Source organism: Anser cygnoides, chromosome 19 (assembly GCF_040182565.1).
Source record: "Anser cygnoides isolate HZ-2024a breed goose chromosome 19, Taihu_goose_T2T_genome, whole genome shotgun sequence".
Classification (NCBI taxonomy): Eukaryota; Metazoa; Chordata; class Aves; order Anseriformes; family Anatidae; genus Anser; species Anser cygnoides.
The window spans coordinates 2178307-2191622 of NC_089891.1; the positions used below are offsets into that span (position 1 = coordinate 2178307).

General features: G+C 62.1%; 1 protein-coding gene across 2 annotated transcripts in view; it reads left to right on the forward strand.

Moving 5' to 3' along the window:
* Positions 1–1305: 1305 nt before the first annotated feature.
* NTN1 (netrin 1) overlaps positions 1306–13316 on the forward strand; it is an 83548-nt gene continuing 71537 nt past the window's right edge. Inside the window, exon 1 of one of the 2 annotated variants that reach the window (XM_048076006.2) lies at positions 1306–2630. In XM_048076006.2, the coding sequence (XP_047931963.1) occupies positions 1607–2630 (1024 nt within the window). In that variant the 5' untranslated portion in view covers positions 1306–1606. The remainder of the gene's footprint in view (positions 2631–13316) is intronic. The other variant, XM_048076005.2, reaches the window with a different exon arrangement.

A 13316-nucleotide genomic window follows, 5' to 3' on the forward strand; every position in this document is an offset into this window, starting at 1 on the left:
GCCCGGGAGCAGATTAATCAGGCACTAATTCAATTTACAACAACCACTTTTATTCAGCTCGGTGGCAAGGAATTCAAAGCGGGGAGAGGGGCGGGCGGAGGGGAGGGGGCGGAGGCCGGCGTGGGGCTCGCCGCTGCCCGGGCACCCCCGTCCCCTCGGGCCGCCCCGTCGGGGCTGGCAGCGGAGGGGGTCGCGCCGCCGTGCCAGGGCCCGGCCGCTTGAGTGACACGGCGTGGGCAGCGCTCCGAGAAAGGGCACGTCGGTTGGAAAAATAAAAGTGCCCTTTTAATCAAGGGGAGCGGCTGAAGGAGACAGGGAGGCCGGCAGGGAGGCCGCTCGCCGGGAGGCTCCGCGGCTCCCGGGGTCTCGGCACCGGCACGTCGGGGCAGCAGGGAGTTCAGCGCCCCGAGGGGAGGCGGCCGTCGGGGGGCACGGGGCTGGGGAGGCCGGGGAGGGGAGCCCGGGGCTGGGTACGGCCCGGTGCGGGACAAGTGCTGCCCTCCAACCCCTTCCTCCCGTGGGCGGGCGGAGTCACAAGGTGCGAGCCGAAGGGGAGAGGCCGGGCCGGGCTGTGCCGGGCCTCTTAAATAACCTGCCGGGCTCTGCCGGCCCCTGGGCTACCGAGTCGTGTCCGAGGACTCGAGACTTCCCCGAGTGCAACTTTCCCGGCATCCGGTTTTCTCTCACAGAATCACCCGGGCTGGGACGCGGCGGGCCGGGAGTCCCCCGGGACCGCGCCGGGCACAGACGGGCCCCCCCCACCTCCGGGCACCTGCGCTCGGGCTCTACCCCGGGTCCCCCCGCCGCGCCCGGCACCGCTCCGTCTGTTCGGGGCGGCCCCCGCCGTGCGGAGGGGTCAGGCCCGACCTGACTCGAGGACGGGAAGAGGGGGGGATGCCGGCAGCGAGAGGCTGGGAGAGGGCCCGATCCCGGCCTTCTCGGCATCCTCACGGGTGTGCGCGACCCCCGCGGGCTCTCCCCGCCCGGTGCGCACGGAGCCTCGGCGGCTTTGGGCTCTCCCGGCTCCGTCGGGGCACGGCGGCGGCCAGGAGGAACCGAGGGCGGGGGGACCCCCGGCGCGGCGGTGGGAGGGGGCGGCCAGAGCCGGGCCCTTCCCCGGCTTCTCGGGGCGCCCATGGCCGCGGCGTCGGGGCGGGACCCCCCCACACAGCCCGGGCTCGGCGGGCCCGCTCCCGTCCCTCCCCCCTCTCCCCCCCCCCCGACGCCTGTGCGTGTCTCTGGCTGAGCCGCCAGTGGATGTCGTTGTTCTGTTCCTTGAGCGCAATGTCACTCCTTTAGCATGACCTCAAACGCGGCGGGGGCTGGGACCGCCAGTCATTCTCCGTGCGAGAGCCGGGGCGGGAGGCAGGCGGGACCCAGCCCCGCCGCCAGCGGCACTTTTGTGGTGCCGCCGCCGCCGCCGTCCCCCTTTCCTCCGCGGGGCTGGCCGCGGGGCGGGCGATGCTCCGGGCTCCGTGAGCCGCCCCCCGCGTCCCGCCGCCCTCGGCCGCGTCGCCCCGCGGAGCTGCGCGCAAGAGCCCGGCGCGGCCCCGCGGGTGCCCGGCGGGTCCCTCGCTGCTGCTGCGCGCAGGTCGGCGGCCGCAGGATGCCGCGGAGGGGCGCGGAGGCGCCGCTCGCCCTGCTGCTGGCCGCGGCGTGGCTGGCGCAGCCGCTGCGCGGTGGCTACCACGGGCTGAGCATGTTCGCCGTGCAGACGGCGCAGCCCGACCCCTGCTACGACGAGCACGGGCTGCCCCGCCGCTGCATCCCCGACTTCGTCAACTCGGCCTTCGGCAAGGAGGTGAAGGTGTCGAGCACCTGCGGGAAGCCGCCGTCGCGGTACTGCGTGGTCACGGAGAAGGGCGAGGAGCAGGTCCGCTCCTGCCACCTCTGCAACGCCTCCGACCCCAAGCGCGCCCACCCGCCCTCCTTCCTCACCGACCTCAACAACCCGCACAACCTGACGTGCTGGCAGTCCGACAGCTACGTGCAGTACCCGCACAACGTCACCCTCACCCTCTCCCTCGGCAAGAAGTTCGAGGTGACCTACGTGAGCCTGCAGTTCTGCTCGCCGCGCCCCGAGTCCATGGCCATCTACAAGTCCATGGACTACGGCAAGACCTGGGTGCCCTTCCAGTTCTACTCCACGCAGTGCCGCAAGATGTACAACAAGCCCAGCCGCGCCACCATCACCAAGCAGAACGAGCAGGAGGCCATCTGCACCGACTCGCACACCGACGTGCGGCCCCTCTCCGGCGGCCTCATCGCCTTCAGCACCCTGGACGGCCGCCCCACGGCCCACGACTTCGACAACTCGCCCGTGCTGCAGGACTGGGTGACGGCCACCGACATCAAGGTGACCTTCAGCCGCCTCCACACCTTCGGCGACGAGAACGAGGACGACTCCGAGCTCGCCCGCGACTCCTACTTCTACGCCGTGTCCGACCTGCAGGTCGGCGGGCGCTGCAAGTGCAACGGCCACGCGTCCCGCTGCGTGCGCGACCGCGACGACAACCTGGTGTGCGACTGCAAGCACAACACGGCCGGCCCCGAGTGCGACCGCTGCAAGCCCTTCCACTACGACCGGCCCTGGCAGAGAGCCACGGCCCGGGAGGCCAACGAGTGCGTGGGTGAGTCCCCGCGTGGGAGCGCACGGCGTGGGCACCGCCGGGACCCCGGGGAGAGGGCGCTGGGGTCCCCCCGAAAGGGCACGGCGAGGGAGGGGACAGCCACGGGCACCCAAACCCGCGGCGGGGACCTGCGGGGACAGGGAGCGAAAGGCGCGGGGGCAGCCGGGGCCATCCCGGGACACGGGGAGCGGCGCGGGGACACGCGGGGACACGGGGAGCGGGACGCGGAGAGGACACGGGAGTAGCCGGAAATGCAGGGCAAAGGAGGGGACACCCGAGGGACTCCCAGGGACACAGAAACGCGGAGCGGGGGATACTGAGGCACCCGGGAGCGCAAGGCAGGGGACGCAGCAGCGGCCGGGAGCGCAGCGGTGAGGAGCCCGGGGGACCCCGAGGCGCAGAGCGGGGACCCCGGAGGACCCGGGACCGCCGGCCAGGGGACGGCGAGGGGTCTGCGACAGGGCGGGGGACACGGAGCACCGAGCGACCCGAGAGTGCAGGGCAGGGGATGCGGGAGGGCCGGGACGCGGAGGCGCCCGGAGGGTCGGGGGCACCGAGGGACGCTGGAGAGCGGAGCAGGGGCCGCGGGCGGCTCGGAAGGACAGGACAGGGGACACGGCGGAGATCAGCGCGGGGAGAGGGGACACGGAGCAAAACGGCAAAACCCCGTTCGTGCGCGACGCCGCCCGGAGAGGCGCGGGCGGGGCAGGGTCCCCTGTCCCGGGCTGGGGTCGGGGGCTCCGTGCCGGGGGCCGGCGCTCGCAGGGAGCCCCGGCCGGGGCCGGGAACGGCTCCGGTCCTGACCGGGAGGAGAAGGCGGCCGGGCGCGGAGCAGCTCGGCCAAGTCCCGGTCCCCGTCCTGCCCCGAGGTGGGGGACGGCCCCGGGCAGGCAGCGGGAGGCGGCGGGGACGGGGACGTGGACGGGGACGGGGACGGGGACGGGACCCGAGAGCAAACGGCAGCGGCAGCAGCGCTCCGGGACGGGCCGGTTCGCTCCGTGCCTGGCGAGAAACCCGCGCCGTCCGGGCTGAAGGCGAGCCCCAGCTCCGGGGCTAACCCGAGGGGAGACGGGGGCGTCCATGGCACGGGGTGAGGTTTTGGGGGGCAGTTCCCCTGCAGCCCTGTGCACCCCGCCGACGCCTCCCCTTGCGCTGCCGGTCCCCTTCTCGGTCCGGTTTACGGAGCCGTGCCAGGTCCTGCGTGGGACGGGGTCTCGGGGTGAGCTAGCCCGGAGTCTGGGCTCGGCTCGGCTCGGCTCGGCTCGGTTCGGCTCCGCTCGGTTCGGCTCGGCACAGCACGGCACGGCTCGGCTCGGTTCGGCTCGGCTCGGCAGGGCTCGCCCCTCCGCTCCGGAGCGCGTCTCCGGCACTCCGCCGCCCGCAGCCGCTTGTTTACGCGGAAAACTCGGCCCCGTCGTCCAAAACATTTGCAGCTCCGACGATAGGAAAAAAAAAAAAAATCAACAACGAGCGGCCGGGTTGGGCTTTGGCTTTTTTTTTTTTTTCTGCTTTCTTTCCTTTTTTTTTTTTTTATTTTTTTCTTCCCAAATCACAATCAGATGTGTCCCTTGCAGAGAGCACAATTTCTTCGCCGGCGCCTTCAGCACCGAGGCACGGCCAAGCCGGGCAGCGGCCGCGGGTTACCGGCCTCGGGCAGGGGGCTGCGGGGGCCGGGGGCACCGGGACCCGCCGGGGGCGGCCGCGGGGAGCTCCAGGTGCCGCCGCCGGGAAGGCGCAGGGCGAGGGGGGTCCGGGGGAGTCCGAGGGGTGCCGGCTGTGCCCTCGGTGCCGCGGGGCTGCTCAGCGCCGGGGGGGGAACCCGGGGGGCCGGGCCGGGCCGAGCCTCCGCTCCCCGCCGGGCTGCGGCTCACGTCGGGGCGGCTCCGGGGCGGCGGCGGCGGGGAGAGGCCGGGCCCCGGGGGGAGGCGGGCGGGGAGAGCCGCTCGGACGTGCGAACAGCGCCGAGCCGTGATTTATCTCCGGTTTTCCTTCTGTCCCTGCTGGGTTCCTCTGTGCGGCAGTGCTTTACGCCTGCGGAAGGGGCTCCGCGCCCCGGCCACCGGGCAGGGACAGATCCCAGCGGCACCCCGGGGTGAACATCCCCGCCAGCAGCTGGAGGGGCTCAGCTTCCCCCAGGCCTCTGCCCCATCTCGCGGCCCGGGACAGGTTCCCTGCGCGCAGAAAGTTCTCTCCGTCAGCAGTGCCGTAAAATTCAGGGTGCCCCAGGGTCACTGCCAGATCCTTGTCTGCTCTGCAGCGCCCTGAAGTGCTCCCGTAAACGCTGCTGTTCAGTCATCGTGCTGGCCCTGTGTGCCTACCATCTTTCTTACTTCCAATTTACTTCCAATAAAGTTCACGGTTTCCAGTAAAATGTGTGTCTTCGTGCCAGGCACTGCATTTGAGACCATGCACAGTTATAGCCGTGTCGAACTTCTGCAAACGAAAATCTCCGAGGCTTTTTCCTCTTCCTCAGAGTTTGCTGGGAAATGAATGTTTTGCAACGGTAAAGCTACTGTAAAACAATTTTCCTGAGTCTGTTTCTCCTGCAGATTCCCTGGGGCCATACCTATCAGTCTGCAACACCAACCACAGACAAACAACTGCATTGCCCTGCCAAGCCCACACGGCCCGGAATAATCCCCTGAGATAAAGATCACAATAACCCCATTCAGCTCCCACCCACTTGCTCATGACCATCAGCCCACCCTGATTTCTCTCCCAAACCTGGAGATAAAGTCAGCCTTTGCGCTCACTCGGAGGCTGCGGGTGCCAGCCTTCACCGGGCAGAGGCCGGGGACTGGCGGTGAGGAAGTCTGCGGATGATGGTGGTGGTGAAGCCGTTGGCCACGCTCTGGAGGGATCTTCAACCTCTTGAAGAGGTTGAGAAGGAGGTGAATGAGTGGCAGTGATAAGGGGGCAGGTGAATTAGCCAAATTTGCTGAATTTGCACCAGCCAGGGGTGTGAGGAGCGGTTCTGACTTTTTCATTGAATTCGCTCTTTTTCGGGAAAGTTGGGTTTTCAACCAAAGAGAAAAATGACAGAATGTGTCTGCTCTGCCTGAAAATTTGGGTGTTTTCTTTGGTAAGCCCATTCCCCCTGCCAAAACCTAATCTTTGTTCCTATTCATGCTTATTTGGGGCTGAAAAAGAAACGCGCTGGAGTTTCTGACAAAAAGTCAAAATTTCCCACGGGAACGTTTTTCGCCAGCCAGATCTAATTTTTCTTTATCAATTCTTGCTGCCTGCAAGAGCCCGGGCACCATGCAGGGAGAGGACAGGACATGGCCCCAGGAGATGTTCTCCAGGGACCTGCTCCTGCAGAAGGAGCTCGGCCAGGATAACTTCCCTCTGGTTCAGGTTCCCATTGACTTTACCTGGCAAATAACTCCTCCACATAGAGCTTGGCCTTACAGTCTGGCTTTGGCCAGGCGCCTGGGAGCTAACATGCTCCAGGGAGGACACAGCTTGGAGGGAAGCTGTTGCAATCACTCAGCCAGTCAGGGAGGTCTGCTCTCCATCCTCTGTCTCCCCAGCACCGCTCCGCACCGGCGGGCCAGCTCAGTGTCCGGCCAGCCCAAGCCCCGCTTTTTGTCCAACCCATGTTGTCCTGATGAAGCTTCCAGCTCCCCCGTGAGAGGAGAACGCAGCTGGAAAAGGCTGAACTGAAACGCCATCAGAGCTCTACTGCTGGTGAGCTTGTGTGGATGCACAAAAACAGCCAGGGACCCAGCTTCGACCAGGTTTAGCAACATCAGTAAATTCAATCAACACCACCCCACAATTTCTCATGGACCGTGGTGTTATTTTGAGTGCTGGAAATGAATGCGGACAAAAAAGCCGTGAAACACTTTTGAAATCTCACTTTCGCTTGGAGAAAATACCACTGCACTTGCCTTGGCCGGAGAAAGCTCTGCCAGACAAGCACAGGCTGCAGGCGCTTTGGGAACAACCTCCAGACACCGTTCCCAGTGCCGCCTCGGGCGCTCCGCAGTGTTTTCCCCGCAGGGACAGGAGATGCGCCCGGCACCTGCACATTTCTCTGACGTCAGTGGCGTTTGCAGGTGCCGGGCGCCTCTCGGATTTTGGCCTTCTGTTATGCCTAGAGAGCATTTAACAATAACAAGTGCGATTGCAGTGAGAAAAAGGAAACATATTGTGTTTTCAGATAGGGGATTTGGCACAAGAGGCGCACGAATCCTGGTGTTAGACAGGCTCTGCTCCACGGCGAGCGCTGCGGTGGGGTTCCCAGGCTGCGATACGTCTCTTGTCAGAGCAATTTGCGAGCCAGCCTCTCCTCCAGCTGAGAGGAAACTTCATCTCCGAGGCAGAGGGGTCCAGGAATTACTAGAGACCAGGCTGCCAGACATTCCCAATGAAAAACTTCCTCCCAGACAAACCTGGGGCTGGACCTTTATGTCTCCATGGCAGTTCAGGGAGATATTTGCGGGGCAGTGCTGACTATAGCAGCTGTTGGGCTCCCCTCCATCCTCATCACAACCGGGGAAATCAAATCCTCCCATGTCCGCAGCGTGCTGCCCCAGCCGTGCCGCAGCAGCATGCTCTTCTCGTTCCGGTCCTGCAGAGGGATCTAGGGACTGTAGGATTTCCTCTCAGGGCATTCCTGGTGTCCCTTATGAAACTTTGGTGATCCTTTTTCTTTAGCCCACCTTAATCATCATGGCTCGTGGTGGCTCAGACCCACCAGGCGGGCAGGGCTGGGCTGGTGGGAGATGTCCTCCTGCCACCTTCTTCCCTCCTGTGGGGGCTCAGGGCTTTGTGAGCAGTCTCGAGGTGAGGAGTTGGGGCAGGAGCAGCGTGGCTGGCAGAGACCAGCTTGGGAGGCAGCTCTGTAAGTGCCCCTGTGAGTTGGGGTGGGGCTGCCCCAACATTTACCCCATGTATCGCTGGGGCTCTTCCAGAGGGAAGGTTGCGAGCATCCCTTCTCTCCTTGTAAAGCAGCGACTTCTCATATTTGAACAAAAAGGCTCTGAGCAGGATTTCCAAGGTGCCCCTGCAGGATCCCCAGTGTCCCCATAGAGGATCCCAGGGTGCTCGTGCAGGGTCCCCGGGGTGCCCGTGTTGTCCCCTGCACCCAGCTGGGACAGCACAGCCCGACAATGTGCCCGGCTTGAGGCAGTCAGGTGAGGCTGACCAGTGGATTTTGGAGCTGCTGGGTGCCCATGCCACCCAGTACCTATGGAGGATATGCAGGATACTCATCATTTCTTATATCCGGGCTTGTCTTGTCCCCCCGTGCCTCAGTATCCTCTTATATAGAGACCAAAATGGGGCTGTGCAGACTGCTTTGGTCTCGGCGCAGGAAAGGTGTTTAGCAGCAGCAGCACAGCATCCCGGTGCCCAGGCAAACCCCACGGCTGTGGCACCTTCCCCAGCAGCTGGACCAACGCCTGCCCAGGCTGCACCCCTCACGCTGCCATGTGCTGTCCATGGAGCAGCGGATCCGCTGCACCCCAGTCCCGGTTCTGCTCCCGGCGGGTTGTTCTGCATGGGGAACTGCACGAGATGTGGGTAACACGGTTTTGCTGAGCAGATGGGTGCTGTAGCCATAGAAATATGGGCCCATAAGCTGCTGAGACTCCCATTGTAGCCTCCCAAGCGGGCCTTGCATGGGCAGAGCTTTCTCACAGGCTTTTATTCTCAGGAAGCTTAAAGTTAAACTGATTTCCAACAGAAAGGTTTTTACACCAACAAACAAACAAACAAAAAAGCGCAGTTAAGGCTAAAACAAAACCAGGCTTGGCACTCGGGGTTGGACACTTGCCTTCCCTTGAGCTTGTCCACGGCTAATCTCTGCCCTCCTCTTTCTGGGCCAAAGCATGTCATCCTTATTCAGCCAGCGCTGTCCTCGCCTCAGCAAACTCCCTGTGACCGCCCGGGGGGACGTGCTCCTGCCCAGGACGGAGCAAAAAGCACGCGAGGGCTCGCGAGTGGCCGCTGCCCGCAGGGCTCTGCTTGTAAAATCTCCCCCGGCATTCATGCCTTCGTACCTGGGCTGGGATGTGGGGCAGCTGGGACGTGTGAGCACTTCTTTCTATTCTAAATGTATGTCCCCTTCACCCTGGGGATTGGGGACGGGCTTTCTGGCTGTGGGGGGCTGCTGCCCTCCTTTTCCTAGGGGCAAACCCGGCTTTTGGTGCAGTGTTTCTGGAAGCTCTCATGATTTTTACAGGGCAGTTTGTGTTGGGGTTGAGCTGTGCAAGTGCAGGGGCTTTGGGAGGATTTGGGGTGCTGTGATGAGTTTCTTCCCCAGCCAGCTTTGCCTGTGGGACATGCAGGGTGAAGGAGGTGTTGAGGACTGGAGGCTAGCTGGGTACCTTCAGAGCGCTGCAGAGGGCTGCACCGAACATTTAGCCCTGTGTTGCTGTTAGATGGCAGAAACAAACCCAAGACAACCTCAGGACGCACCAAATACCATGGTCAGCCTTCCCTAGAAAACACTGACAGGTCTGCCTGCAGCACAGGACTCAGCAGCCCTTGTCCCTACGGGGCTGAGCCCCGGCCACACGGAGGGATTGCAGCCCTCGGACTTGACCCCACGCACACCATTTATCTGAGGCATCTTCCTAATTGCACCAGGCAGCATCTCCCCAGATTTTCAGGCAGCAGCAGGGCTGGGAGAGGGTTTGCAGCTGCGATCAGCCCATGCGGATGGCTTGGACACGGGGAAAGGGCTCAGCAGGGACAGATTAGCGGCTTTGACGGAGGCAGATCCCAGCCCCAGGCAACCCTCACCCTCCTGATCGCAGGGACCTTGCCGGGTCTGGGGACGTGTTTGAGGGGAGCAATGCCACCGAGAACACCCCCAGAATGAGCCCAGCTCTGCTGCCAGGGGCTTTCTGCTGCACTGCCCGCCTCCCCCTGTGTGGCAGGGATGCAGCCAAGGCAGCGCGGCGCGGGTTCGGACGGGCTTCCCATCGCGCAGAAGGTGTGAGGAGCAGCCAGGGACACTCGGGGACAGTCAGCCAGCCACATCTGCTCCATCCCCAGGGTGTCTCCGGAGTGGTGGCTGCCGTTTGGCCTTAGCCGCTGCAATCAGTGGGTGACATTTCCTTTGCACAACCCGACCTCCCCACCCTGAGCGTCACTGCCAGCTCCCCGCTGCCTCGTGGAGCCGGACAGCTCGCGGCCGTGGTGCTCAGCCTGGGCTCAGCCTAAAACCAGGTGCCCACGTGCATCGTGTAAGGAAACGGGGCCAGATCCTCACCCGGTGCAAACCAGGCTCTGCCCGGTGATGGTGCTTCCCCCCTGCAAATGCACTCCAAAAAAAAAATCCCCTGATGGGGAAGTGACAGGCAGGCTTTTAAAAAGATATCTGTATAATAGCTTTCATTTATAGGGGGATTAGGATGCCCTGGGGACTGATAACGAGACGGGGAGGCTTTTCCTACTCGAGCTGAGCAGCCGGGAGCCTGCAGGAGATGGGCTGGGGAGCGGAGCGGGCGCTCGGCAGTGCATTTGCAGCAGGGATCAGCGCACAACGGGGCTGAGCACGCCTCGGCTCCGGCTCCTGCGGCTCATGGTCTGTGCTGAGCTTGGAGTTTGTGCTGTGCCTGTCAGAATGCAGGGGGTGAGCAGGGGAAGGAAAAATGTCGCTTTTTTGGGATAGCTACTAAAGAAATGTGGGACAGCACAGGCAGCCATGTTGGCATGGGTTGGGGATAGAAGAAGCATGCCGTTCAGCTGGGAATTGGATTTGGGGATTTATGTTAGTGGTTCCCAGAGTTTAAAAATTAATGAGGTGCTACAGCCAGAGAGACTGCTCCATCCTCTCCATCCCAGGGATGGTGCTGAGTACCCGAGGTCCCCACTGGCAAAGGCAATCCCATTGCATTGAAGGCACAAAGCTAGCACAAAATTGCTGCTGTGCACAGTGTGCCTTTCCTGTGCAAAGTGACCTTCCCTCTGCCCGGGAGCTGCATCGCTGGGAGCGCAGCGAGCAGGAAAGCAGAGGGTAGGGAAGGAGCCCGGCCCCATGTCCCACACACAGCTCTGAAAGTGAGGAGGATGCAGCTGGGAGTTTTAGTTTCAAACTTTTTCAAAGCATCTCGTAAATGATGAGAGGGTTGAAATTTATATCTGTATCTCCCACCTGGATAGGCTGGGATTAAAAAAAAAAAAAAAAAGGCAAACAAAAGAAAAACAGTTTTACCCTCATCTTGTAGCACAGGGTCATCCTAAAGTATTTTGTAGTAGGCTAAGGGCTGGAAGGGACCTTTTGCTTCGCCCGCTGGTCATTGCCACCGGGTTGTGGCACAGCCGGAGAGCCCAGCACAGGGCAGAGCAGCCCCAGCCCCGCTCCTCAGCAGCTGTTGTGATGCACAACGGATGAGCCCAGGAGATCTTTGCTGTCCTGGGCCAAAAATGAGCAGCGAGCAGGAGGTTGTGCAGCCAGCACACGGGAACGTCAGCACGAGCGGGATTCCTGGGGCAAGCAGCCTCGGGGTGTCTCGGAGACAAACATTTTCCCTGCTTGAGGGTCACAGCTGCTGCATCTTGCCCATTGGGGGAGAGGGCGAAGGACACCCAGCAGCCCACCCCCACCACCCCCAGTTTCACCTGGAAAGGGCCCAAATGATGTGAGGAGCAGGAGCAGCTGGGCACCGAGGCAGGCTGCGAGCAGCCAGGCTCCGCAGGTCTGTTTTACAGCACATTCATCCTTTTTGACCTGCTGTGGGGAACTGTTGGGATGGGTTCAATAATGGTGTCGGACAGAGCGAGAAGAGCGCTCTCTTACCTCTCACAGTGCTTCCAGGTGGGAATCAGAGAGGGAAAAGCAGCAGAGGAGGAGAGCTTCTCCCCGGGCTGTGTGCGGGGCTCTGCTCAGCCACTCTGACCCTATCACTGGTTTTACACCTGCCTTTGTATGCCAAATTCATGGATTGGGATGGAAAGATGGATGAGGAGCCCGTGACATCTTCCCCCTACTATTTCTGAGCCATCCATCAGCCAGATCCCTACCAGGCTGCGTTCTGCAGCACTGCGTGAATCGTCGAGATCCCCACTTCATTTTAACTGAGTATGACTTTATTTTCATGGCAGCTCCACGGGGCAAATTAATGTGCCTTAATGTCAGCCATCTGGATATTGAGGGTCCAGTCTTCGGCAGTTGAGCTGTAGTGGATGCAGAGAGCATGGACAAGACATTTGATGAACAAAAGGGATTTTCTTTACACCCACCAGGGATCGCTCAGCAGCCCCATGCAGCACCTTGGTTTGCTCTTGCAGCCCCAGAAATGCTTTCATTTGGGGACCAGTGGATGATCTGGGGTCTGTCAGGAGATGCTCTTCTCACCATGCATGCAGTGAGGTGGGAAGGACTGGGGGAGAGGCACCACCAGCAGGCGAGACCGGAGCATCCCTGGCTCTCTGCCTCCTCTTGTTCATTCTAGACCTGCCCCAGGCCCCCGTCTCCATCCAGTGAAGCCCTGGCTCTGCCGGGCACTGGGCACCGCGGTGTTCCTTGCCCAGAGGGAGCCTCTCGCAGGAGCAAATCCAGTCCTGGGGTGTGGCAGAGATTTCTGTAACTGGAAGGGGGAAGGAGAGGGTAAAAGACAGGGAGAGTTACAGAGGGGAGAAAGTGTGGTGGTTCTGAAAACTAGCCATGGTGGTGCAGGAGGAATAAGCCGAGCCGCCCTCAGAGCACCGTTGGGATGCCAGAGCTGGCTTCTCCCTCGCAGCACTGGCCAGGGGCTGCTGCTCGCGGCTGCATCCGACCCGCGGTGCGGGACCAGGCGGGCAGCCGGGCGGGTTCTGCCTTCCCCTCACCTCGCAGGCTGTCCCCAGCCAGGCTGTTTACTCGGTCGTTCGCCCGCCCTTTTGCAATAGGGAGTCAGTTCTGGTTAATGTTGGAGATCGTAACGTGATTACCGAAAGTCTCATGAAATTAAATCACTTTGCTTCAAAGCGGACGGGGAGGGGGAGCGTCTCTCTGGCAGCGGGGATGGCCGAGCGGATATTGAAAGCAGACTGGTAGCCAGCATTGCTCTGCACACAATTGAGCTCTGACAGTGTGAAGGCAAATACAAACAGCAGCTTGTGTTTGCACACAAAGGCTCTGTGCACCAGTATCCCCGGCCCTGTACTTTACACCCTCGGCTCTTGGGCAAAAAGTCCTGGGAGGGTAGGAGGGAGGGAAACTCCACTGAATATTTAGAAATGAATTGAACTGTGCAAACATGCCATTGGGAAGCTCTCAGTGTAACGCTTTGGATCAGCTACCCGCCGGGGCTGGAACACAACTGCTGGACTTGAAAGGGCGACTTTCACGCTGAAGCAAAACCGGACAAAAGAAGATAAATGAAACGGGCTCCCGGCGGGGTTTGGTTTGTTTGTTTTTGTAACTCGGCTAATATTCCCGCATTGTTCAGCCCAGCGGCCCAGTGTCTGTCCTTCACACGCTGCTCGTAAATCGGGGCTAAGCAGGCAGTGAGCGGTGCGGGGCTGGGAGCTGATGAGCCCCCCCGGCTCGGGGCCCCGGCACCACGAGGTTATCCTGCACCGCCGTGGGGCGGGCAGTGGGATGCTCCGCGGGGTCGCAGTCACACCGTGTGGCAGGCTGAGCCGGGGCGGTGCCCCACAGGCTGCTAATTCCCAGGTGAACCTGTGCTCGGATCAAGCTGTGGCATTTGGGGGCACGGAGCATCATTTGGGCTCGAGGGATGGGGA